This window comes from Clarias gariepinus, chromosome 28 (genome assembly GCF_024256425.1).
Source record: "Clarias gariepinus isolate MV-2021 ecotype Netherlands chromosome 28, CGAR_prim_01v2, whole genome shotgun sequence".
NCBI lineage: Eukaryota > Metazoa > Chordata > Actinopteri > Siluriformes > Clariidae > Clarias > Clarias gariepinus.
This window is the reverse complement of record NC_071127.1, coordinates 7644217-7669225: the sequence shown is the minus strand read 5'-3', so window position 1 is coordinate 7669225 and position 25009 is coordinate 7644217. Positions and strand designations below refer to the sequence as shown.

The 25009-nt window shown below is 42.7% G+C and overlaps 4 protein-coding genes across 4 annotated transcripts; all 4 read right to left on the bottom strand.

Moving 5' to 3' along the window:
• Positions 1 to 1614: 1614 nt before the first annotated feature.
• Positions 1615 to 4931, bottom strand: LOC128515806 (XK-related protein 8-like). The gene is made up of 3 exons (XM_053489992.1): positions 4500 to 4931; positions 2108 to 2283; positions 1615 to 1916 (listed from the first exon to the last, which is right to left on the bottom strand). The coding sequence occupies exons 1-3, from the start codon at positions 4805 to 4807 to the stop codon at positions 1729 to 1731; spliced, it is 672 nt and encodes a 223-aa protein (XP_053345967.1). The 5' UTR covers positions 4808 to 4931; the 3' UTR covers positions 1615 to 1728.
• A 7793-nt stretch (positions 4932 to 12724) lies between these two features.
• On the bottom strand, positions 12725 to 16593 carry LOC128515608 (XK-related protein 8-like). Its single transcript, XM_053489693.1, has 3 exons — positions 16249 to 16593; positions 13568 to 13758; positions 12725 to 13470 (listed from the first exon to the last, which is right to left on the bottom strand). The coding sequence occupies exons 1-3, from the start codon at positions 16554 to 16556 to the stop codon at positions 12725 to 12727; spliced, it is 1245 nt and encodes a 414-aa protein (XP_053345668.1). The 5' UTR covers positions 16557 to 16593.
• Positions 16594 to 18535: 1942 nt separating this feature from the next.
• On the bottom strand, positions 18536 to 20191 carry LOC128515607 (XK-related protein 8-like). Its single transcript, XM_053489692.1, is given in 3 exon segments — positions 18536 to 18885; positions 19045 to 19239; positions 20173 to 20191. Coding segments are annotated over 3 exon segments (564 nt in total).
• A 30-nt stretch (positions 20192 to 20221) lies between these two features.
• LOC128516103 (XK-related protein 8-like) lies at positions 20222 to 24225 on the bottom strand. Its single transcript, XM_053490400.1, has 3 exons — positions 23918 to 24225; positions 21064 to 21257; positions 20222 to 20967 (listed from the first exon to the last, which is right to left on the bottom strand). Exons 1-3 carry the CDS (start codon positions 24223 to 24225, stop codon positions 20222 to 20224), a joined length of 1248 nt encoding a protein of 415 aa, XP_053346375.1.
• Between the last annotated feature and the right edge of the window lie 784 nt (positions 24226 to 25009).

Below are 25009 nucleotides of genomic sequence, written 5' to 3'. Positions count from 1 at the left end.
TTTGATGAAAATGTCTGTAGGCGAGAAAGAACCAGTGCTTATGTTGTACCAGATGGGAAAATGATCACTTCCTATAGTCGCATCACCGAAGTTAGATTTAGCAGACTCTTTTCCAGACTTACCATTTATTCTAGTGCAACTGCAATCTTCTAACCATTCCTCTATCACTTGACCATCTTATCCTCGCATCTGTTGTTTCACTTCTCCTTAATGAAAGAACAGATGTAGATAAGTGCATTGTTTTTGCCCATTGAACTCCCCACACCACATCAAGTTGCTACTGTTCTGTACTTCCTAACCCTCTCAAGCTTCCAGCACGGGTTGTAATAATTTGCATTTGTTAGTTCTCTTTTCCCAACCCGCACTTTCACTGCCACATATTTGGTTTATGAGGGATTTCTTGATTAATATAAGTGGCACAGCCCTCTCCTCCTCCCTCTTTCCTATGGCTTCTCAACGCTGCATAGCCATATTAACTAAAATCCAATTTAGGCTTCAATCAGGTTTCCTGAATGCATTCGACATCTGGTTTTCTCCTCCAATTGAGATTCTTTCACTCTATTCCATATAAAACCTATAGATATTCCCCTTGGTAGTGCCACAAATTCATTAGTACAGTCTTTCCTTTTTCTCTCCTCCATTAACTTCACACTCTTTGCCACAAAATTGGCTTTATATTTTCCACCAGTTCCTCTATTGTGGTCCTAAGGGAAACCCCAGAGATTACCCCTGCGTCCACTAAACCTTTTTTTTCTTCTCCCACTCTTATTGCATCCTATTAGCAATTTCCCATCTCATGCATATTTTATTTCCCCTACCTGACTTCTAATAATTCCTGTCAGTTTGAATGGGGCGACTTTTTTTTTTAAACCCTCCTTTCCCCTGTATTTGTACTGCTATATTTAGAAATTCATTGTAAGGTTCTTCCCCTTCTTTGCTTCCTCAATCCTCTATGCCAGATAGTTTCTGTTTCTTCTCTCTTCCCCTCATCTCACTCATCAAACTCCATAAAGTCAGTACTATACCTACAAAAATTACTCTTGCCCTGACATCCATCCTGCCAGGGTTTGCAAGGAATCCCATCGATCAATACTCCCACAATTTCCTCCATAATGATTTATTTATAAAGTGTAAAAAAAAAAATATTCATACATGCTAAATCATACAATATATTTACATTATATTATGTACATAAAATTAAAATCCTAAAATTCAAATTAGTAGTAGAAATTCATAACCATGCATTTTATCCTTTTATTGGCTCCAGTTTGAGTTTGAGGTGTAACGCTGTGGTCAACTTCAGGCTCATTTGCAGCTGTATGTTCTAGTGTCTTCCTCGGAGCCCCATCAACAGTATTGCAAACTTTTCCACTCGCTAACAGTGGCACCAGTTTTATCTCTGGCTTTGTATCTTTCACATCTGCTTGTATCTGTAACTCTGGATGGTTAGGATGACATTTCCAATAGTAAACCAGTTTCAGTAGAACTCCTAAAACATACGTTATCATTAACAAACCAATTAGTATGTAGGGATTAATAGGGAACGGACTAAGACGAGCAGATTCCACAGATCTCCTCCACCACCATAATCCCAACAGCAGCGTGTTGTCCACTCCCATAACCACGTGGTAGATGATTCCTCTGAGTTTCGTATTTCCGCTCGTTACATTAAACCAGCTGAAGTACCAGATGAGGCCTACGGTGGCCCGGTACAGCCATTCTCCAGCTTTAGTGTCCATAAAGTCTGTGTTCTCCCACCAGGCCCAGATGACCAGCAACGTCCACAGGGACAGGAAGTGTGCTGCAATAAGGCAGGGTAGAACGGTGGCGAAGAGGGACACACACACCACACGTGGACCAATCAGGAACAGATTCCACAGGAAGTAAATTATCGACGAAGGCCATCCCATTTTCAGCTTTTCAGGGACGTGTATACGCATTTTGCGATGATAGGACAACATGGTGAAGGACAAGGAGGAAAAAGCAGCGATAAGTTTAGTGACTAAAAAAACAAAAAGAGAAAAAATAAGGTTGTCAGATAATAACTTCACGATGAGACTGTATGCCAATTTCTTTTACATTTCTGAGATTTCTCCACAGGTCCAACCTGTAAAGGGTTCCATCTCCTGCGTCTCCATGATGAGAGACGTCATCAAGACGAGCTGTGGAGCGCTTTCGGAGAACGCCTCGAACAGGCGCAGCATGCTGAGGTCGTGATTCAGATTTTCCTTTCGGACATTCTGTTTAAAACGGCGAATTGAGATCTCCATCACAGCAGCAAACCTTTCAAAGTGAAAAAGGAAATAAGTGAAATATTTCTAATAATAAGTACACTACCTGGCCAAAAAAAAAAGTCACCACATGGATTTAACTAAGCACATAGGTAAGAGCCTTCCACCGGATAATTACTGCAGTGATTAATATGTTTCAGCAGGCAAGAAGTTATTTAACCCTAACTGATGCAGTGAGTAGCTTCTCATTTCCGAAAACATGTATGAACAGTGGTGAACCATCATCCTTGAGGAAGAAATTTTGTATAATATGATTATCATGGGAGACCACTTGGTGAAATCAAACCATTAAAAAAAACTGTCGAACAGCTATGTTTAATAGTTAAAGCAAAAGCATTTCCGCTACTACAATGTAAAGACAACTCAAGGGATTGGGACTAAACAGCTGTGTAGCCTTACGAAAAAGCCTTATCACTGAGGTTATTCAGAAAAAGTCTTCGGTTTGCTGGGGTGCACAAAAAATGGACTGTGAAGCAATGGAAAAAGGTCATATCATTTGATGAGTCCAGATTTATCCTGTTCCAGAGTGATCATGTGTCTAATGTACAAGCCTGTAGAAGCAGTGTTATGATCTGAGGTTGCTTCAGTTAGTCGGGTCTAAGTGCTACCTGAGTGGATATAGCACCATTGGATGTTTTTTTGTCCCTGATGGCACGAGCATATTCCAAGATGATGATGATGAGAGGATTTATTGGGCTTAAATTGTGAATGAGTGGTCCAGGGAGCATGAGACATCATTATCACACATTGATTGGCCACCACAGATTCTAGACGTTAACCCCTTTAAGAATCTTTGGGATGTGCTGGAGAAGGCTTTATGTAACAATCTGAGTCTCTTATCATCAATACAAGCAAGAACTTAATGTGACAAATTTTGTGATATTGGATTAAGTGTGTGACTGTTGTTTTGCCTGAGCGATGTTATCGGACCATAACATTAACTATAATTGTAAAATTATAACCACTTAGGATTTGGGTTCCCCTTGTGCCACCATGGTGGCTCTGGTTCCTTGAGGCAAGGCACTGCAGGGTCTCTGGGAGTGGGTTATGTTGCTTTTTGCCAGCTGGGCCCCATATGCAGCAGGTTGTGATGCATTGGGTGTTTTAATCCCTTTCTGTCATTGCCAGTACTGACTTTTTTCAGCCATTTGTACTATATTGGGTTTTGTGTGGGATCAGACCAGACGGCCACAAGGCTCCAGTCATTGTGCCCATGGGTAAGCCTTTGGTGGCCATGATCCTGTCACCAGTTTATGGTGTGTAGTTGGTGATCAAGGTTGATCTTCACCTGTCAGTGGTCATAATGTTAGGGCTGATCAGTGTATGTGTTTCTTCCTCAAAGTGATGATGTTACTAATGCTCTTGTAGCTGAATAAACATACTGCAAATCCTCAGAGCCACACTATAAAATCTAGTGGAAAGCCGTCCCTAAAGAGTGGAGTGCATTATAACAGCAGAGTAGGAATAAATCTGAAGCAGGATGTTGACCAATGACATACAGTACCGGTCAAAAGTTTGGACACACCTTCTAATTCCATAGTCATTGCTGATTTTTTTTTCTACACTGTAAAATGAAGGCTGAAGGCATTCAAAATATACAATAATCTCTTTTGAACAGTTCATATTGAGATTTGTTTGCTACTTATGGTCTGTAAATCCTTCATAACGGCTCTAATCTGAGGTGTTTTTGTTCATTCTGAGGCTGGTGACTCTAAATGAACTTCTCCTCTGCAGTAGAGGTAGGATTGGGTCTTGCTTTCCTGGAAAGGTCCTTATGAGAGCCAGTTTCATCATAGTGCTTGATGAAGCAAACAAGAACTGTTCCAGAACAACAGACTTTTATATCTCAAAATAACAACTGAATAGTCTAATGCCATGTGTTATTATTATATTATTATATTGGTACTGTATGGTACTGTATGGGAGTGATGGTCAAAGGTGTGCAAAGTGTTTTAGTTCAGTAAATATTAACACAGAGTTTGTTAAATGACACTCTTGTGGCTATTTAGGTCCAAAAGTCCAAAGCCAAGAACTGAAACAAAATAATGAAAAAGATTCTTTCAGTTCATTCATAATTGTTCATAAAAAAATGTACTTACAACTAATATTGATGTTGCTTAGAAATGCATTTATTTTATTTTTTGATGGAAAACTAGATTGATCTCTGATTGATCTCAGCTACATAAAACCAAAATCAAATGCACAAACCTGAGGAAGACTCCGAGCTGGAAGATGTGCACAGGTGCCATTAAACTGTGTATGCTGATAAATGTCTCTATTTTGCTCTCCTGGTGTTTGGAGGGATCGGAGTACCAGATCCAGCTAAAGATCTGCAGGAGAACCGAGGAACTGAGCAGCAGAAATATCAAAAGTCCCATGCTGAAGTATTTCTGTTCCTCATAAAGGCACACTACAGCCCACAGGTCCAGCACTATATCCACAACAAAAATCAGCAGAGACACCACGGGGAACAAGATGCTTCCTAAGGGTAAATCAAAAAGAAAGAATGTTTCCATCTTGTCTGAGAATCATAGCTTTGGGGCATGAAATGAATGCACATATACGCTTGCATTGTGTGGGAGTGTGCCTTAGGCTCCTCCTTTTGTTGCATCACATGTCCGTGTGTAAAGTTCTTCAGGAATGATTCACACCAACGTGACTGGTAATAAATTAGGAAATGAGAATCTAAGTAAACAAAATGCAGCATGGTGTCTGCTCCCATAACCATGTGGTAGATGTTTCCTCTGAGCTTCGTATTTCCACTCTTTACACATTAAACCAGCTGAAGTACCAGATGAGGCCTACGGTGGCCCGGTTTAGCCATTTAGTGTCCATGAAGTTTGTCTTCTGATACCAGCCCCAGAGAACCTGCGACATCCACAGGGACAGGAAGTAGTTGATGACAGAGGAAGACCAGCCCATCTTGAGTGTTTCAGACAATGTTTTTAATGACTGGGGGAAAATATATTTTATAGATTTTAAACTATATCCATAATCTAAATTTTTTTCTTTATTGATTTGGATTTTTTGGGGGGATTTGACCTGAGAAGTGCTGCAGGTCCTGCATCCCTATGATGAGAGTTGGTACATGATGACTTGAAAACAGCTCTTTAAAAACAAAACTTTAAAGAAGTCCATCTCTATTCTACTTTAACTATATAAAAGGAAATAAAAAGCGAAAACCTGAAGAAGGATCTAGCACAGCTTTGGATGGATGAAACGAAAGCAAATGCAGTTTTTAACTGTACATGTGGAAAATGTGGAATGTGGGAAAATACTGGGCATCCACAATCCTGGAGGCAGGCTTTAACGAGGAAGAATGTTGCCTTTTTTTTTTTTTTTTTTGCATTTAATGCAAGCAAGGGATTTGCATCCAAATATTAAATGGTATTTAAGACAATCTGCTCCTATCCTTTTGTTCACTTACAATGGAGTAAGTAACACCAAAGGTGCCATGTTCAAAGTAATTTATGAAATCCAGAGGTGAATATCAGAAAATTAAAGCTGAAATTCTGATTTATTTTCAACTCAAACGCAAATGTTCACATTGTACAGAAAAAAACAAAACAAATTAACTTGCCTTGGTGTTCCCATACTTTTAAAGTGGAATGTACATATGGTATATGTCTTTATTAAAGAAACTTAGCCAAACACATGTAGCTGTCACATTTTGTCTGAAAGGACAAAACCATAAATGTGCTCAGCTGAGCTCTCATGGCCTCTGTGGTCAGGCCTGACTGTCGTGACCGAGCGCATCTGGGACATAAGACTCTTAAGGTTTTGTGTGTATGTGGGTTTTGAGCTGCTGCAAACATCTGGTGCTCTTCTTGGAACCTGTTGCAGCTTAAACAGCTTTGTTTTTTTTTATTAACTGTTTCATTCTGGTCAGTGCCCGATACAGAGTCTATGCTGGATACACTGGGAATTAGTGGGAATATGTCAGTTTATCACAAAGCACCAAGGACAGACACATTGACATTAATGCCTAGAGACAGTGAGGACAGCTCTGTGGATATAGAAGAAACGTGAAACTTCTCACAAAGTATAACTCAAGAGCAGGGCAGATGCGGGAACACTGGAGTTGTGAGGCATCCATCACTGAATCTACATGTTTATAATAGTATATGGTTTTTAAAAATGAATAAAAAGAAAAACACAAAGCATTTTGGCCAAAACATGGCATTGGTGCTAAAAAGTGTCTTACTTAGGTGAAAAAGTGAATTTTCAGCTAGGACCATGTACAGTAACAGTGATCCATGCTGTGGTTTTTTTTGTAAATATACATACACATTTATATTTTTATTAGATAAAAAGAAACACATTTGCTACATACAATTTCATGTCCTTTTATGTAGTGTCCATTTTTTTTTTTTTTTTTTATTCAAATCTTGTAACAATCGTAACTTTCATTTAGATAAAACTTGACCAATTTAAATTCCACATGAAAAGTCATAAACCTGAAAAAGTGCATTATTATAAATGCAAAATTTGTAAGATATTGCAACATAAGGTTGACATGGTTATGGACACTACAGATTTTTTGCTTTTTAAGCTTTTTTTGGCAAAAAGAAATAGATTGCTTGAATTTAATCGCCAATTTTTACAGGTCATATGCTTCTAGAAGTGTAATCCAACTTTAGTAAAGAAATATAAACAATTTGCATTTTCAGTAATAATCTTTTGAAGTGAGACAGTATAACTGTCATGTCTTCCATAGTTAGGAGGCGAACGCAGGTGCAGGTTGTTATAATGAACAGAGGTTTTATTTTTGAAAATAAGAAAACACTGAACACAAAAGCACAAACTCAAGCTGAACCAAGCAAATGAAAACTAATAGACTCAGCGACCTTGTTCCCAGGCTGGGTCTGCAGGGGCTGTGTAAAGCGCACTGGAGAATGCGAGTACTCCCTTCTTTTAGGGGAGAGAAATCACTCGTGGAATGGCTTTCCAACGAAAAGCATACGTATAACCTTAATGCAAGTCCTTTCCTTTCAAAACGCCACCTCCTGCAGACGCCACTCAGTCCTGGGAGAGAGAGAAACACACAAAGTAGTGAGACACAAACATAACGTGCACAACAGTGACCAGACGAGGTGGTATGGGTTCGGCTGGGTTAAATAGTGTGACACAGGAGGTAGACACAGGTGATATTTGTCTGGTGTTTGATTAAATGAATGGGAAAACAATACCGACACAGACACACTAGGGGGAGACAAAAGACCACGGCTCAGTAATCCGGTGAGCCCGATCTTACTCCCCAGGACTGAGGTGGCCCAGATTCCGGCTTCCCGAGGGAGGTGGGGGCGCGCTCTCTGCGGTTCCCGCGGGAGTCTGGACCCACCGGCCTGCTGGGATGGCCGGCGGGTGGGTCGGCCCGGAGGTCGCGGAGCTGGGCGATCCGGCCGCTCTCGATGGAATTCGGAAATGAGTTCTGGACTCAGGATGTCTCTGGCCGGGACCCAACTGCGCTCCTCTGGTCCGTACCCCTCCCAATCAACGAGATATTGAAGGGAGCCTCCTCTCCTCCGGGAGTCCAGAAGTCATTGGACTCGAAATGCAGGGGCGCCCGCTATTTCCACAGCCCCAGGGAGCGACGGGGTTGTGACACCCCCGTCTAGGGGTCCCCGAACCACTGGCCTGAGAAGAGAAACATGGAAGACAGGGTTAATACGTAGATGACTGGGTAGTTTTAACTTAAAAGAAACAGGGTTGACTTGTGCTATAATTGGGAATGGACCGATGTACTTAGGGGATAGTTTACGACAGGGGAGATTAAGGGTGAGATCCTTTGTCGAGAGCCAAACTCGATCTCCTATCTGGAGCGGAGGACTCTCTCCTCGCCGTCTATCAGCGAATTTTTTGAACCGCTGAACTGCTTGGGAGATGTTAGTATGAGCATCCTCCCTTACTCTCTCCGCCCTGGTGAACCACTGATCCACTATGGGGACATTAGTGGGAGTGGCATCCCAGGGACAGAGCGGAGGTTGATGTCCGAGTATGCATTGAAACGGCGTTAAGCCGGTCGAGGAGTGTTGAAGTGAGTTTTGCGCATACTCCGCCCAGATTAAACAGTCTGCCCATTCATGCTGTCGACTACTACAGTATGCACGGAGGTACCTCCCGAGGTCCTGGACAGTCCGCTCTGCCTGCCCATTAGACTCGGGGTGATAGCCCGACGTTAGGCTCACAGTGGTCCCCAACTTCTGGAAGAACGCTTTCCAGACTTTTGCGATAAATTGGGGACCACGATCAGAAACAATGTCCTCCGGGATGCCATAGTAGCGAAACACTTTAGTGAATAGGGTTTCTGCCACCTGGAGGGCGGTTGGGAGGGAGCGAAATGGAATAAACCTACAACCTTTAGAAAAGCGGTCCACTACTACTAAAACCGTCGTGTACCCTTGTGATACCGGCAGGTCCGTCATAAAGTCCACCGCCAGGTGTGACCACGGCCTGTTCAGTATCGGAAGGGGCATTAATTTACCAACAGGTAGATTTCGAAGGGTTTTAGTTTGTGCACAAACCGCGCAAGACGAAACTACTGTTCTCACGGTTTTCCACATATTTGGCCACCAGAATTTTGGTTTTAGTAATTTACCCGTTTTTAATATACCTGGGTGACCGGAAGCTAAGTTAGTATGTGCTTCGACTATGACGCGTTCTCGTAATGTCTCCGGTACGTATGTTCGGCCCGGAGGGCAGCCAGGCGGCACGGGTTGGAGCCGTGTGGCCTGCGCGATCTCCGAGTCGATGTCCCATACGATCGGAGACACTACGAGTGACGAGGGCAATATCGGTTCCGGATCATGGTCTTGGTCCGGTGTGGGAAAGCAGCGGGAAAGCGCGTCCGCTTTTTTATTTTTTGAGCCGGGACGATATGTGATGGTGAAGTGGAAACGCGTGAAGAACAGCGCCCATCGGGCTTGACGAGAGTTTAGTCTTTTTGCTTGTTGGAGGTATTCTAGGTTCCGGTGATCCGTTAGCACCGTGAAAGGGTGTTCGGCTCCCTCCAACCAATGCCTCCACTCCTCTAACGCCGCTTTTATTGCTAACAGTTCACGATTGCCGATATCATAATTGCGCTCGGCAGGTGTCAGTTTACGAGAAAAGAAGGCGCAGGGATGGAGTTTCCCTGGGTGGCCATGGCGCTGTGACAGCACCGCTCCGAGTCCGACCTCCGACGCATCGACCTCCACTACGAAAGGCTTGGTGGGGTCGGGTAGTTTTAAGATAGGCGCGGAGGAAAAAGCTCGTTTTAAGCGTTGGAATGCATTGCGCGCGTTCAGTGTGAGCGCACCTAACCTTTGGGGTTTTCCTTTTAGTAAGTCAGTGAGCGGCGCTGCCAGCATGCTAAAACCTCTAATAAAGCGCCTATAAAAATTTGCAAACCCAAGGAAGCTCTGTAGCGCCTTCACTGTTGTGGGTTCCGGCCATGACTGCACCGCCGTTACCTTGGCGACATCCATTTTGACCCCCTGCGGTCCTATGCGATAGCCGAGAAATGCGATCTCCGTTTTATGGAACTCGCATTTCTCAGCCTTCGCATAGAGCCCATGTTCGCGCAGTCGACGTAGAACGGCTGTTACATGACGGACGTGTTCATCATATAACCGAGAGTATACCAGGATATCATCCAAGTTTACTATGACAAACCGGTTTAACATATGACAAAACACGTCATTCATGAACCCCTGAAACACCGCAGGTGTGTTTACCAGTCCATAAGCCATCACGTTATATTGGTAATGACCTGATGTCGTGCTAAACGCAGTCTTCCACTCATCTCCCTTGCGAACACGAACGAGGTTGTAAGCGCTGCGGAGGTCGAGTTTTGTAAATATGGACGCGCCGCGGAGCTGGTCGATAGCGGCCGGTACCAAGGGCAGTGGGTGCTTATATTTTACGGTGATAGCATTGAGTCCCCTATAATCAATACAAGGTCGAAGTCCCCCCCCTTTTTTCTCGATAAAAAAAAAACCTGCCGATGCCGGAGACGTGGACCTGCTGATGAGTCCCTGACGGAGAGCTTCACTCACGTATTCCTCCATTGCCCGTGTTTCTGTTACAGACAATAGATAAATGCGCGAGCAAGGCTGTGTTTTCCCCGGCAGGAGCTTAATCGCGCAGTCCCACGGACGGTGAGGAGGGAGTCGTGCGGCTGCCCTAATACTAAACACGTCACTAAAACTCTCGTACTCAGATGGCACCGTGGTAGACATTAGGGCGATAGGGCTTTCAATGGAGGTGGCTTGGACCTTCAACATGGAAGGTTTACAGAATTTTGCGCATCTAGGGGACCAAGAAATGATGCGTGAACCCGGCCCAATCAAAATTGGGATTGTGGGAGCTTAGCCATGGGAGACCCAGCACGACGGCTTGGTCCATCCGCGAAATTACAAAGAATTTTAATTCCTCGGAGTGACCGGGGTAAGGTAAACGTAGGGGCACGGATAGAAGTTTAACTGGCGATTGTTTTAATGGTTTGCCATCTAGAGCTTTGATTTGAATCGGGTTTGGAAGCTTCGACACAGGAGCTCGCAGCGCGGAAAGGAGAGAGGAAGAAATGAAATTCCCAGCCGAACCGGAATCTATTAAAGGGAAAACAGAAACAGAGTGGTTATGATAGGTAAGTGATGCACTTAAACAAAAAGCATGATGTGTGCGTGGGGGTGTGCGTGCAGTTACTCGAACTAGAGGACAGTCTTTGAGCAGGTGCGTGCCTCCTCCACAGTACAGACAAAGTCCGGACGAAATCCTCCGGCGTCTCTCCTGGGCTGACAGGCGAGAGGTGCTGACGTCCATGGGTTCGACCGCATCGCGAGGTTCGACGGGGGTTTTATTGAGGCTGTCCCGGCGTGAAAAATCAGTTCTTCCTCCTCCGCTTTTAGAAAGGGGAGGGCGCCGTCGTCCGCGGAGGTGCTGGTCCAGTTTAATAGCTAGCTCGATGGTGTCATCCAGGTCGAAGTCTGCGTCTCGGCAGGCTAGCTCTAGCTGGAGGTCTGGTTGCAACCCGTCCCGGAAGCGCGCGAGTAAGCTTTTCTCGCACCAGCCACTCTCCGCGGCGAGAACTCGGAACTTGACGGCGTAATCCGCCACCGAGAGGTGTCCCTGTTTTAGCCTCAATAACTGCTGTTCCCCCGTCTTGCCGTGATCCGGATGCTGGAAGACCGTGCGAAAGGCATGGAGGAACCGGCCGTAGTGGGACGTCACCATCCCACCTGCGCTCCACACGGCGGTGGCCCAGTCCATAGCTGGCCCGGTGAGCTGTTGGATAATGAAGCTGATCTTCTTCTGATCTGACAGATCGGGGTAGTCATCGAGGTACAGCTCACAGGCCATGAGGAACTTCTTGCACCCCTCCGGATCTCCAGCGTATCTTTCCCGGGGGGGGGGGGATGGCTCTAGGTGGTGATGGTGTGGAGCGCTGTGGAGGAGAGGCAGGGGCGGGGCGGTTGATCGCGATGTCGCGCACGCTGCGAGCCAGGTCACTTACGGCCCTGGCCAGACTGTTCATCTGCCCCTGTTGCCGGCGGATGTAGTCCAGGATAGGGACTTCATCTTCCGGGAGGGGGGTCCCTGCTGCGTTCTGGGTGGTCTGGTCATCTGTCATGTCTTCCATAGTTAGGAGGCGAACGCAGGTCCAGGTTGTTATAATGAACAGAGGTTTTATTTTTTGAAAATCAGAAATCACTGAACACAAAAGCACAAACTCAAGCTGAACCAAGCAAATGAAAACTAATAGACTCAGCGACCTTGTTCCCAGGCTGGGTCTGCAGGGGCTGTGTAAAGCGCACTGGAGAATGCGAGTACTCCCTTCTTTTAGGGGAGAGAAATCACTACGTGGAATGGCTTTCCAACGAAAAGCATACGTATAACCTTAATGCAAGTCCTTTCCTTTCAAAACGCCACCTCCTGCAGACGCCACTCAGTCCTGGGAGAGAGAGAAACACACAAAGTAGTGAGACACAAACATAACGTGCACAACAGTGACCAGACGAGGTGGTATGGGTTCGGCTGGGTTAAATAGTGTGACACAGGAGGTAGACACAGGTGATATTTGTTTGGTGTTTGATTAAATTAATGGGAAAACAATACCGACACAGACACACTAGGGGGAGACAAAAGACCACGGCTCAGTAATCCGGTGAGCCCGATCTTACTCCCCAGGACTGAGGTGGCCCAGATGTGACAATAACACTACAAAATTGGCTTTTTTTGGTGCAGATATAAAAATTATCTCTCCCAAACAGCTTAAGTTAGCGACTTGGAACTTTTGTGGAAAAAAAGCAAGATTGGTTACTTTTATGTTGCATAAACCTCAGGAGTAGTCCACACATCCATTATAACCAAGTGCATGTGTTTTGATCTGTAATTTCTCATCTCAGTCATCCATCTGTTAGTCTGACGTACAGTTTCCTGAAGTCTAACCCAGTTTAGCTGTAGAAATTCACAGCCATATTTCTTATTCTTTTGTGGATGCCAGATAAAACTGTGCTCTTAGGTTCAGCTTTAGGCTCAGGAGTCTCAATCGTGTTCTCTTCCAGACTATCATAACATGTTGCATCACATTCTGTTTTCACCTCTGACTCCTCATCTTTCAGATTCATCTTTAAAACTGGTTTGTTAGGATGACATTTCCAGTAGTAAACCAGTTTAATCAGGACTCCTGTGATGTAGATGATCACTAACAAACCAATAAGTATGTAGGGATTAATAGGGAATGGACTAAGACGAGCAGATTCCACAGATCTCTTCCACCACCATAATCCTAACAGCAGCATGGTGTCCGCTCCCATAACCATGTGGTAGATGATTCCTCTGAGTTTCGTATTTCCGCTCGTTACATTAAACCAGCTGAAGTACCAGATGAGGCCTACGGTGGCCCGGTACAGCCATTCTCCAGCTTTAGTGTCCATGAAGTCCGTCTTCTTCCACCAGGCCCAGATGACCAGCAACGTCCACAGGGACAGGAAGTGTGCTGCGATGTAGCAGGGCAGGACGGAGGCGAAGAGGGACACACACACCACACGTGGACCAATCAGGAACAGATTCCACAGGAAATAAATTATAGAAGAAGGCCATCCCATTTTCAGCTTTTCAGAGACGAATGACCGCATGCTGCGATGGTAGGACAACACGGTGAAGGACAAGGAAGAAAGAGACCCGGCGATTTTAATGACTGAAAAAAAAATACTGGATAATTATTATGATTATTCAGCACCAAAAAGTGGACAGACCAATAAAAAATTATACTAAAATAATAATAAAGTTCTAACCTGTAAAGAGCTGAAAGTCTTCCATCTGGATGATGCTGGTGGTCATGAGTACGATCTGTGGAGCACTTTCAGAGAATGCCTTGAACAGATAGAGAGCGCTCAAATCGAAACTTAGAATCTCCGTGCCCCTGTTCTGGTAAGTGGACTTGCATTTAAAGCTGCTAATTGCGAGTTCCAACATACCTAAACACCTAAAAGGACAAAACATAAATACATCCAAGACAATGAATAAAATGCTCCAGATTAAAGCACTGTCACAGTCCATGTTTTCTAGGTGGGAGGAGCATAATTTTTCTTGTCTGTCAATCACCAGGACAATAGACAATTCTATAAGCTCATATATCCTGAATACGGGTGATAGCAATTTCCTTCAAGAATTCTACAACGCCCTGTGATGCAGCATAAGCTGCAGAGTGAAAAAGACGTGGTTGATTGGCTTCACCTGTCTATCAGGAAGCATGTGTTGGACTTCACCCTCAGATGTAGTATCTGCTGTATGATTGGGGGACCTGGCTAGTAGTGATTGAATTTTGGGAAGGAATCACTCAGCCATACCATTACAAAGAAATATTAAGCTCACTATTGTGTATGTTCCCCTTGTAGCAGCTCTGGCCATTCTGAGAATAACTCCAGTTAAGTCCTCTGATGGAGCATACTGTGGTGTCTGGCACCAGAATGGTAACGGATACTTTTGTTGCTGTGGTTTGCAATGTGGGGCCTCCAAAGGATCAGATGTGTTTGTCCTGTTCTTAATCTGATTGGAAGAGTTGGGGGGTTAAGTGAGCAGCCTCGGGCCCCTTGCATGGTCTGTCGCGTGCACAGTTGGCAGCGGTGCACTGGGTGTTCTGGGGCCTTTCTGTTGGGATCAGATGGCCTTTTTCTTCCTTATATATTTATAATAACCCATAAATAAATACAAAATGCAGTTGTGGCAAAATGTAATTATAATTAAATTTATTAAAGGAAAAAGCTGTCCAAATGGTGGCATGGTGGCTAGTGGTTAGCACTGTCACCTTGCACCTCCTGGGTCCAGGGTCCAGGATACAATTCCTATCTCTGGTGTGTGTGCATGGAGTTTAGATGTTCTCCCCGTGCTTGGTGGGTTCCTCCGGGTACTCCGGTTTGCTTCCACAATGCAATGACCTGCAGATTAGGCTAATTGCCATTCCCCAAATTGCCCGTAGTATGTGAGTATGTGTGTACCCTGCAATGGTTTGGCACTCTGTCCAAGGTGTAACCCACCTCGTGCCCTAAGTCTCCTTGTATAGACCCCAGGCCCCCTGCGACCCTGAATACAGTAAAAAGCAGTATCGACAATGAGTAAGTACATTTTAAAATTTTGATTTTATTCATTAAGGAAAAAAAAGCTGTGCAAACCTGACTGGCCCTATGTGAAAAAGTAAGTGTCCTCTAAACCTAATAACTGGTTGTGCCACCCTTAGCATTAACAACTGCAATTAAGCATTTGTGCTAACTAGCAGTGAGTCTTTCACGTCTCTGTGGAGGAATTTTCACCTGCCTTTCTTTGCTGAATTGTTTTAATTTAGCCACATTGGAGAGTTTTTGAGCACAAATGGTCTGTTTAAGGCCTTTGACTAGGCCATTAAAGAACCTTAATTTTGTTTTTGGAGCCATTTAGAACTTGAACTTGGTGTGCTTTAGATCATTGTTCTGCTGCTATTGATAGCCCAAATGCCCTTGAGCTTGAGGTCACAAACTGATGGCCGGACATTCTGGAATTCATGGTTCCATCAATTATGGCAAGTTGTCCAGGTCCTGACTATCGGACAACCACCACCATGTTTGAATGTTGAGATGGCATTCTTTTTATCACATGTAAGGGGGCGCACATCTTTCAAAAAGTTAAACTTTTGTCTTATCAGTCCAGAGGATATTTGCCCAAATGTCTTGAGAATAATCAAAATGTTTTTTGGCAAATAGACGACAAACCTTTGTGATCTTTTTGGTCAGCAGTGGCTTTCGCTTTGGAATTCTCCCATGGATGCTTTTTTTGCCTTAGAAATAGCTTTGTAACTCTTTCCAGATTAACAAATGTCATTTGCTTTTGTAATTTCTTTTTTTTTTCCATTTGTTTCTTTAGATTGCCGCATGATGTGTGATATTTTAGTGTGCTTGACTTGGTCAGGCGGGTTTCTATTTAGGTGATTTCTTGATTCAACAGATCTGGCAGTAAATTTAACAGATCAGGCCTGGGTTTGGGAAGTGAAAATTTGCAGATCAGGGAGGGATAACTTTTTTCACATAAGGCTACGTAGATTTGGATAGCTTATTTCCCTTAATAAATTAAATCATCATTTCAAAACGGCATTTTGTTTTTACTCAGGTTATCTTAGTGTAAAATTCAATTTGTTTGATGACCTGAATCATTTAAGTGTGACAAAATATGCACAAAAAATATGTGCTTGATGGGTTTTGCAAATGCAATTGACAATACTGTTCTTGCAAGAACTATTCCAGAACAACTGACCTTTGTGTCTTGAAATAACAACTGGCTGCTGTTGGTTACCACTTGAACAAATTATAAATAAACGTAAATAGATATCATCTATGTATTAAGTAAAAACACAAAAAATTACCAGACTGAAAAAGTTAATTTAAAAAAAATCAACAGATTTATCAGACGTTCTTGAAACTTGAAAACAAAAAATTGACTCACAAACCTGAGGAAGACTCCAAGCTGCATGATGTGCACCAGAGCCAGTAATCCATGTTCTTTCGTAAACCTCTCCACTTTGGTGTCCAGGTTTTTAGGGGACTCAGAGTACCAAAGCCAGCTAAAGGTCTGCAGTAACACAGAGGAACTGAGTACTAGAAATATAAACACCCCCATTGAGAGGTATTTCTCCTCCTGATAAAAAGATACCACAGCCCATATATTCGCCGCCACATTCCAGAAGAAAAGAATCAAGGACAGTAAAGACGCAAGGACGTCTAAGGCATGCGTGCAGAAAGAATTGTCTTTCTTCATGTCCTGAGCTCAGGTTATGCTATGTCAGTACCGTAGCTTTCTGTCAGCAATCGTAGCATTTTCTGAAACTGAACAAGTCTAGCTTTTGTGCAGAGTGCAAAATGAAATTGGCTTCTAAGACGTGTGTGTGAGACTTACAACTTGTTTAAACAATCCTTTAGTAAAACCAATACACTCCACCCTTGCGGTAGAGCAACTACTGTTTGTTGTCCTTGAAAGTGATTCATAGTGGCATGTGGAAAAACCAGATGAAACACGTAGTCAATTACCCTCAGAAAAAAAGGGTACCAGCCAACATGTTTCAATTGTTCCTGCATGTAAAATATACAATATATATTAAAAGCCACAAAATATCTCAGAAAATGCGTTCCTTAAAGTTTGTGCAAGCTTTAGCACATTGATCCAACCATTCCAACACATGCCTCTGTTTCTGTTTTTTCTTTTTTTTTTGGCTCCTGATTCTCAGTTTAGGATGAGATACAGTGAATCAATGTAATCAACATAATAAAAAAAAAATTCAAGAAGATGGATCAAACACACAATAAAATTTGTCCTTTACACCTGACCATCACAACTACGTGAGCTTGATGAACCTCCGCTTCCATGTGCCAAGTCTTTCTGAAGATTTGTGGTCATTTATCTCCAATAGGATTACTGAGATTAGGCACTGATGTTGAGATGTCAAAGAGACTCCAGTTCCAGTTCATCACAATGCTGTTTATTAAGAAATGTGATCAGGGTTTGTATTTACAGTAGTAAGTGCCTTAGAATCACTCCTAGAAATCAAAGGTCATTTTTGACTGAAAATATTCCTACCTCAAAGTAGGACATAAAAGATCTTTAGGAATTTTCCTACTTTTACTTTCAGTGAGGAGTAGGACTGCTTCTAGGAAAGTGTGTGACATCACTGTTTATGACACTGATAGCCACATGGTAGGCTTCAAATTATTGTGAGTGTTCTAGTTTTGCCAGTTGTGTGAAAGCTTGATGACAGACGAGACTCGGCTGCATGAAGTTATTCTAATTAGACTGCTCCAATCACAACTGTTTCAAGCATATATAATAGATAGTTGCATTAGAGCTGTATAGGACTGTCATAATCTGAACAAAATCACAAAAAAAAAAAAAACTAGAGAAAGTTGAAAGACTAGTTGAGAGTATTTTGCTTGCCGTGGAGGTAGTAAAAAGTTAAGACATAATTAAAGGAAAATTCTGCCTTACTCTTACCTCTAAAGATAAAAAGACAGTGGACAATTTGCGAAAGCATCAATGCCACCTTTAGGTCTGAAACACAACTCCAGAGAAACCAGCATATAAATGCAGCGTGTTTTCTTTTGATTTCACGCTATGTGGTGGGGAAATGTATGAATCTGTGTGATCTGTGGTGCTGTAAGTCAACGAGGTGCTGAAGAACATCTGCATGTTTACATTAGCATATGGTTTGCTAGTAAAGTTTGAAAGAAAGAAAGAAAATCGCAAAGCCTTTATTCGTCATAAATGCATTGTGGAACAGTGAAACTCCATACCAAGTTTTGTCTACAATAATGCGTACAGTAACTACATAGAAACTTTAACTAGTTGTAGAAATTTACTGCCGTGTGATACTTTTCCTCCTCTTGAGCACGTCGATTGGGATTCTTCGTGTCAGGGTTGAAGCTATGAGACCAGATCAGGTTCTTTTTCAGATAACCCGCCCCGGAAAAAAACAATAGCCACAGAAACAGCCAGGGGTAGCTGGTTAAGGCATTGGACTACGGTTCGGAAGATCCCAGGTTCAAACCCCACAACCACCAAGTTGCCACTGTTGGGCCCTTAAGCAAGGCCCTTAACCCTCAACTGCTCAGATGTATAATGAGATAAAAATGTAAGTCGCTCTGGATAAGAGCGTCTGCCAAATGCCTAAATGTAAATGTAAACAGCGAAAGTCCTCTACAATGAAGAACTCTTGTTGCCCTATGCACCGATCGGTGCTGGTGGCATTACATTACAATAGGGAGCAGCATGGTGTCCGCCCCCATAACCACATGGTAGATGATACCTCTAAGTTTTATTTTTCCACTTGTTACATTAAACCAGCTGAAGTACCAGATGAGGCTTACAGTGGCCCGGTAGAGCCATTCTCCAGCTTTAGTGTCCATGAATTCTGTTTTTTGCCACCAGGCCCAGATGACCAAGGGTTAGGTCCCTAGAGACAGGAAGTGTGCTGCGATAAGGCAAGGTAGGATGGAGGCGACGAGTGACATGCACACCACACACGGGCCAATCAGGAACAGGTTCCACAGTAAGTAAATTATAGAGGAAGACCATCCCATTTTAAGGTTTTCAGAGACTAATACACGCATGTTTCAATAGTAATAAATTGTTGTATAGAAATCATTGTATTAAATTAAAGAGTAGGAGAATATCTGCATCACTGCATGAACGGTTGACTTTAAGAGCTTTAGATATGTCATTTAGATATCGTTTAGATATAATATTTCTGCTTTACTTACTAGTTCTTTGGAGGTATCAGAATACCAGAGCCAGCTGAAGATCTGCTGAAGCACTGAGGAACTAAGCAGCAGAAAGATCAACAGTCCCATGCTGAGGTATTTCTGTTCTTCATATAGAGACACTACAGACCACAGGTCCATCACTATATCCACAATGAAAAGCACCAGAGACACCACGGAGAACTCAATGTCTGTCAGAGCAGGAAAGCTTGAGCTTCCGAGTGGCGCAGTGGTACAGTGCTCGCCCTATCATCCAGAGATCATTGGTTTGATCCCCGGGTGATGCTGTAACCTCTTTCAGCCGGAGGTTAAGAGAGAGCTGATTGGTCGAGCTTTCTCAGATAGAAGGGATGAGAGGTACTTGCGCTCCCACGTTAATACGGCTCTACAATCCAATCAGGGCCGTCTGTGAGCTCGCGTAGGCGGAGGGAGCGGATCCCCGAGTGTGTTACGAGTGTGTTACGCTGTCCCCAACGGTGCGTGAGCGAGCAGTTCGAAAAGATGGTCGGAGGAAACACGTGAAAGTCATCGGCTGAATGGTAGTAGTAGCCTTAATGTGTGAGCCCGCTAGTGACGGGGAGGAATTGGCCACAACTAAATTAGGGAGGAAATCACAACAACATATGGTCATTGTCACAAAGCTGCTTCAAAAAATTCATTATGGAAATTAGTTGAAAAAATTAGAGAATATTAGTATAAATTATAATTATCAGTCCCACAGCAAGCTGAGGGAAATGGGGCAAGGGACAATTTCCTGAGATGGCAATAGGAGAAACCTTGAGAGAACCCAGACTCAACTGGGAACCCATCCTCATTTGGGTGATATTAGATAGCAGGGATTGATCTGCAGTCATACTGTGTGTCATTGAAAAGAAAGTCTTTATTTGTCATATATGCATTGTAGTATGGTAAAATCCTTTTACCAAGTTGTTAAGTTTTGTCTACAATAATAAATAATTTCTTTAAAACTTTAACTAGTACAGTAGTAGGAATCCACTGCTATATAATGTTTTTTCTCCTCTTGTGCATGCAGATTGGGATTCTTCAAGTCAGGGCCGAAGCTCTAATTTAGAGTCTGATTTAGAGTTCTCGTTTGAGTCCACCCATCCATCATAACCAAGTGCCTGTGTTTTGATTAGTCATCTTGGTCATCCATCTAAACTCCAATCCAGTTTAGCTGTAGAAATTCACAGCCATGTGTCGTATCCTTTTGTGGATGTCAGCTAAAACTGTGCCCTCAGGTTCAAATTTAGACTCAAGGGTCACAGTCGTATCCTCCTCCAGACCGCCATAAGATATTGCATCACATTCTGTTTTCATTTCTGACTCCTCATCTTTTAGATTCATCTCCAAAATCGTTTTATTAGGATGACATTTCCAGTAGTAAACCAGTTTCATCAGGACTCCTGTAATGTAGATGACCATTAATAAACCAATAACTAGGTAGGGATTAATAATGAATAAGCTAAGACGAGCAGATTCCACAGATCTCTTCCACCACCATAATCCTAACAGCAGCATGGTGTCCGCCCCCATAACCACATGGTAGATGATTCCTATGAGTTTTGTATTTCTGGTTGTTACATTAAACCAGCTGAAATACCAGATGAGGCCTACGATGGCCCGGTACAGCCAGTCTCCAGCTTTACTATTTATGAAGTCTGTGTTCTGCCACCATGCCCAGAGGACCAGCATTAACCACAGGGACAGGAAGTGTGCTGCGATGTAGTAGGGCAGGACGGAGGTGAAGAGGGACACACACACCACACGTGGACCAATCAGGAACAGATTCCACAGGAAATAAATTATAGAAGAAAACCATCCCATTTTCAGCTTTTCAGGAACGAATACATCCATGCTGCGATGGTAGGACACCACGGTGAAGCTCAAGGAAGAAAGAGACCCAACGATTTTAATGACTGAAAACAAATATTGAATAATTATTATGATTATTTAGCATCAAAATGTGACCAGATTAAATAAAGTATTTTTACTTAAAATAATAAAATTCTGACCTGTAAAGAGATGAAAGTCCTCCATCTGGATGATGCTTGTTGTCATTAGTATGAGCTGTGGAGCACTTTCAGAGAATGCCTTGAACAGATAGAGAGCGCTCAGATCGAAATTTAGAATATCCGTGCCCCTGTTTTGGAAAGTGCGCTTCCGATCAAAAGTGCCCCTGAGAGAGAGTTCCAACATACCTACACGCCTACAGGACAAAACAGGAATATAGTTAACATAAAGATTAACACAACCATTAGTTGTTAGCAAGTGAGCCTGTTTTCTGGGTGTGAGGTGCATACTGTACTTTCTGGTCCCTTTGGACATGATTCCATTAGTGGTCTGGTGTTCTGGGGCTTTCATGGAACTGACATGGTTCTCTGGCAAATCCCATGGGTGCTCGATTGAATTGGAATCTATGGAGTTACCTGCTGGACTCTGTGCCTGGTTGGCTGCAGTGCATTAAGTAATTTGGTGCCTTTCTATTGTCACCAGCATTGCATTTTTTTCCCACAAGTTGTGGTGCAGACAGGCTTTAATGACAGTTTTACACAATATGGGCAATCTTTCTGTCAGCCTCATGAGGTAGTCATCTGTAAAGGTTTCTAGCAATCTTGAAGGAGTTTTCAGAGTTGTTGGGAAAATGCCTGGTTTTCCTTCATTTTCCCATCCAACTCATGCCAAACCATCTCAGTTGGATTTGGATTCAGTGAGTGTGGAGGCCAGGTAATCAGATGCAGCACTACATCACTCTCCATCTTGGATAAATAGCTCTTACCTAACCCAGAGGTTTGTTTGGGGTCATAGTCCTGTTGGAAAACAAATGGTCCCACTAAGTGCAAATCAGATATGATGGCATGTTGTTGTAAAATGCTATGATGATTAACAGTGTCATGAATTTTCACTAAGTCACTAACATTATCACATGCCCTCCTCCCTGTTTCACAGTGCAAACCACACTTTCAGGAACCATTTGTACCCCTAACTAAAATCCAGTGGAACCAATTGCCTTCAGAAGTCACCTAATTAGTAAATAAAGTCCACTTGTGTGTAGGTTAATCAGTATGAAAACTTCTGTTTTGTGAAGCATCAAACAGCATCATGAAACCCTAGGAACACACCAGACAGGTCAGGGATAAAGTTATGGAGAGTTTGTGGCATGGAGTATGGCACAACTGTAAAACCTATCCAAACATGACCGTCCACCTAAACTGACAGGTTGGGCAAGGAGAGATACATAGCTTAGGTGCAAAAATCTATTCACAATACAACTAATAATTGTGCTCTCCACAAATCTGGCCTTTGTGCCAAAAAAGTGGAAAAGTGGCAAGAAGTAAAGAAAGCCTTAAGAAGTCCCGTTTTCATCTTGTGACAAGCCATGTGGTGGACATGTGGAAGAGAATGCTCTGTAAAATTTTAACTTTCGGCCTAAATGTAAAATGCATGGTGAGAAGCGAACACTATGCATGGTGGAGGCAGCATTATGTTCTGGGGGTGTTTTTCTTCAGTAGGGACAGGAAAGCTGGTTAAAGTTGATGGGAAGATGGGTGAGAAGATAGAGACATGCCCCCAAAGACTTGCAGCTATAACTGCAGTGAAGGGTGATTCTACAAAGTATTGACACAGGGGGGCAGGGCTGAATACAAATAAACACACATTTTTTGAATATTTATTTGTAATACAGTGGAACCGTGGATTACAAACATAATTTGTTCCGGAAGTGAGCACGTAATTCAAAACACTTCCCATAATAAATAATAGAAACTCAAATTACTCATTCCACAGCCCCCCAAAAAAACACTTAAAAATAATTAATAGAAAATATAAAGTAAAAATCAAACAAATTATTTTACCTTTAAAAAAAGTTAAAATAAATCCCAACAGATAAGTGTTTCCATTTATGCGCGCAGGCTGTGTGTGTAAAGCTAAAGTAAGAGGAGAGGAGGAATGAGCCTCTCCCCTCTCTCTTTTCCCATCTTACACAGTGAATCTTCCTCCTCTGTTATTTAAGTTTTTCACACACACACACACACACACACACACACACATTAAAGAAAAGACTCTCTAACAACTCTCGCGTGAGCGCACGCTAATGAAATCAGTGCTGTAAAGTAAAAATAAAACAAATTAACCTGCACTTTACCTTTAAAAAAAATCGCAACAGAGCTGTGTTTCCATTAGAGAGAGAAAGAGAGAGAGAGAGTGTGTTTGTGTGTGTGTGAAGGTGGGGGGAGGAGGGGGGTGTGTGTGTGTGTGTGTGTGTGTGTGTGTGTGAAGGGCCACGGTGTCCAATGACGCGCGCAGACAAAGTGCAGGCTGATACAGAAAGGAAAGGGGAAAATGGATCTTTAACCTCTCTAATGAAGCTTTCTTTTAAACCTTTGGCTCAGTTGTGATTACGTGACGCTCTGCGTCAAAACAAGAAGCGCATGCGTGATACATGATACTCGGTACTCGTAAACCAAGACTTGTTCGTTTTCCAAGTTAAAATTTATTTAAAATCTTTGCTCGTATTCTGGAACACTCGCAATCAGAGGTTCCACTGTATTTGTTTGTATTTTTCTTACAGTTTGTGTTGGTCTATCACATAAAATCACAATAATTCCTCTACCAGATGTGTTATAGTAAAGATATTCAAGTTCTTCTGAGTGGTGGAGAAGAAAGTGGCATGTTCTGTCATGTTTTGTATGCTAAAAACTACTTAGCATTACTTAACACTTAAACAAAAGATTTTTAGAAGCCTACCATCTATGTGTTGAATAAAACCAAACCAAATTACCACTTAGAAAGAAATTATATATTTAAAAGTTAGTTTAAACCATCAAGAGTTACTATATGATTACCTTGAAAAAAAATTTAATCACAAACCTGAGGAAGACTCCAAGCTGCATGACGTGCACTAGAGCCAGTAATCCATGTTCTTTCATAAACCTGTCTACATCAGTGTCCAGGTCTTCAGGAGACTCAGAGTAAAAGAGCCAGCTAAAGGTATTCAGTAGCACAGAGGAACTGAGTACCAGAAATATAAACACCACCATGGAAAAGTATTTCTCCTGCTGATAAAAAGATACAACAGCCCATAAATTGGCTGCCACATTCCAGAAGAAAAGAACCAAGGACAGCGAAGATGCAAAGATGCCTAAGGCAGACGTGCAGGAACAAATGTCAGTCTTCATGGTGTGAGCTCCGGTTATGCTATGCCAGTATCATAGACAATATTTTCTGTAAATGACGTTTTGCTTTTGTGCACAATGCAAAATGAAATTGGCTTTTGAGACGTGTGTGTGTGTGTGTAAGATTTACACCTTAATTGACCAATCCTTTAATGGAACCAATAAACTCCACCTCGCTTCTGTTTGTTGTCTTTGAAATTCACAGAATTCACTGGTTCACAGTGGCATGTGGAAAAACCAGATGAACATGTAGTCAAACACCATCAGAAAAAAAGGGTACAACCCAGTCTTTGTTGCTGGGTAATACAGTCAAGTACACCCTCTGTACTAGTATTTAGGATTTAGCTTTGCCCATCTATTGTGCTCTTAAATATTTTCTCAAAAAGGTCATTACAGCCTAATTATGTTCTTAGTAGATTACAGGTCATATGAGGTGACATGGACCGGATCCACATCTGCCCTATGCAGTCTTTTCACTGGTGTCCCACAGGGCTCAGTACTTGGTCCTCTTCACCCCATCTTATGGTAAGGTCATATCATCACACAGCTTTTGATACTCTTCTTATGCAGATGACACACACCTCATTCTCTCAGACACTCAAGTTTCCACCCACATCATGTCTCATCCTGGATGACATTTCATCAGCTGAAATTTAATCTCAGTAAAACCAAACTGCTGTTCATCCCAGGTGATTCATCCCCCTGTTAAGACCTTGTGATCTCCCTGGACACCAACCGGATCACTTCTTCTGTCACTACCCTCAATCTTGGTGTAACTCTGGACAAT

Bases quoted from the DNA above. Each gene is read 5' to 3' on its own strand.
- LOC128515806 (XM_053489992.1), bottom strand. From the start codon at position 4,807: ATGGAAACATTCTTTCTTTTTGATTTACCCTTAGGAAGCATCTTGTTC. The intron at 2,284-4,499 runs GTTTGTGCATTT...TCACTTTGAAAG, and splicing joins CAGCTCGGAGTCTTCCTCAG to GTTTGCTGCTGTGATGGAGA. The intron at 1,917-2,107 runs GTTGGACCTGTG...GTCCCTGAAAAG, and splicing joins GGAGATGGAACCCTTTACAG to CTGAAAATGGGATGGCCTTC.
- LOC128515608 (XM_053489693.1), bottom strand. From the start codon at position 16,556: ATGAAGAAAGACAATTCTTTCTGCACGCATGCCTTAGACGTCCTTGCG. The intron at 13,759-16,248 runs GTTTGTGAGTCA...TTGTCCTTTTAG, and splicing joins CAGCTTGGAGTCTTCCTCAG to GTGTTTAGGTATGTTGGAAC. The intron at 13,471-13,567 runs GTTAGAACTTTA...TTTTTTTTTCAG, and splicing joins AGACTTTCAGCTCTTTACAG to TCATTAAAATCGCCGGGTCT.
- LOC128516103 (XM_053490400.1), bottom strand. From the start codon at position 24,225: ATGAAGACTGACATTTGTTCCTGCACGTCTGCCTTAGGCATCTTTGCA. The intron at 21,258-23,917 runs GTTTGTGATTAA...TTTGTCCTGTAG, and splicing joins CAGCTTGGAGTCTTCCTCAG to GCGTGTAGGTATGTTGGAAC. The intron at 20,968-21,063 runs GTCAGAATTTTA...ATTTGTTTTCAG, and splicing joins GGACTTTCATCTCTTTACAG to TCATTAAAATCGTTGGGTCT.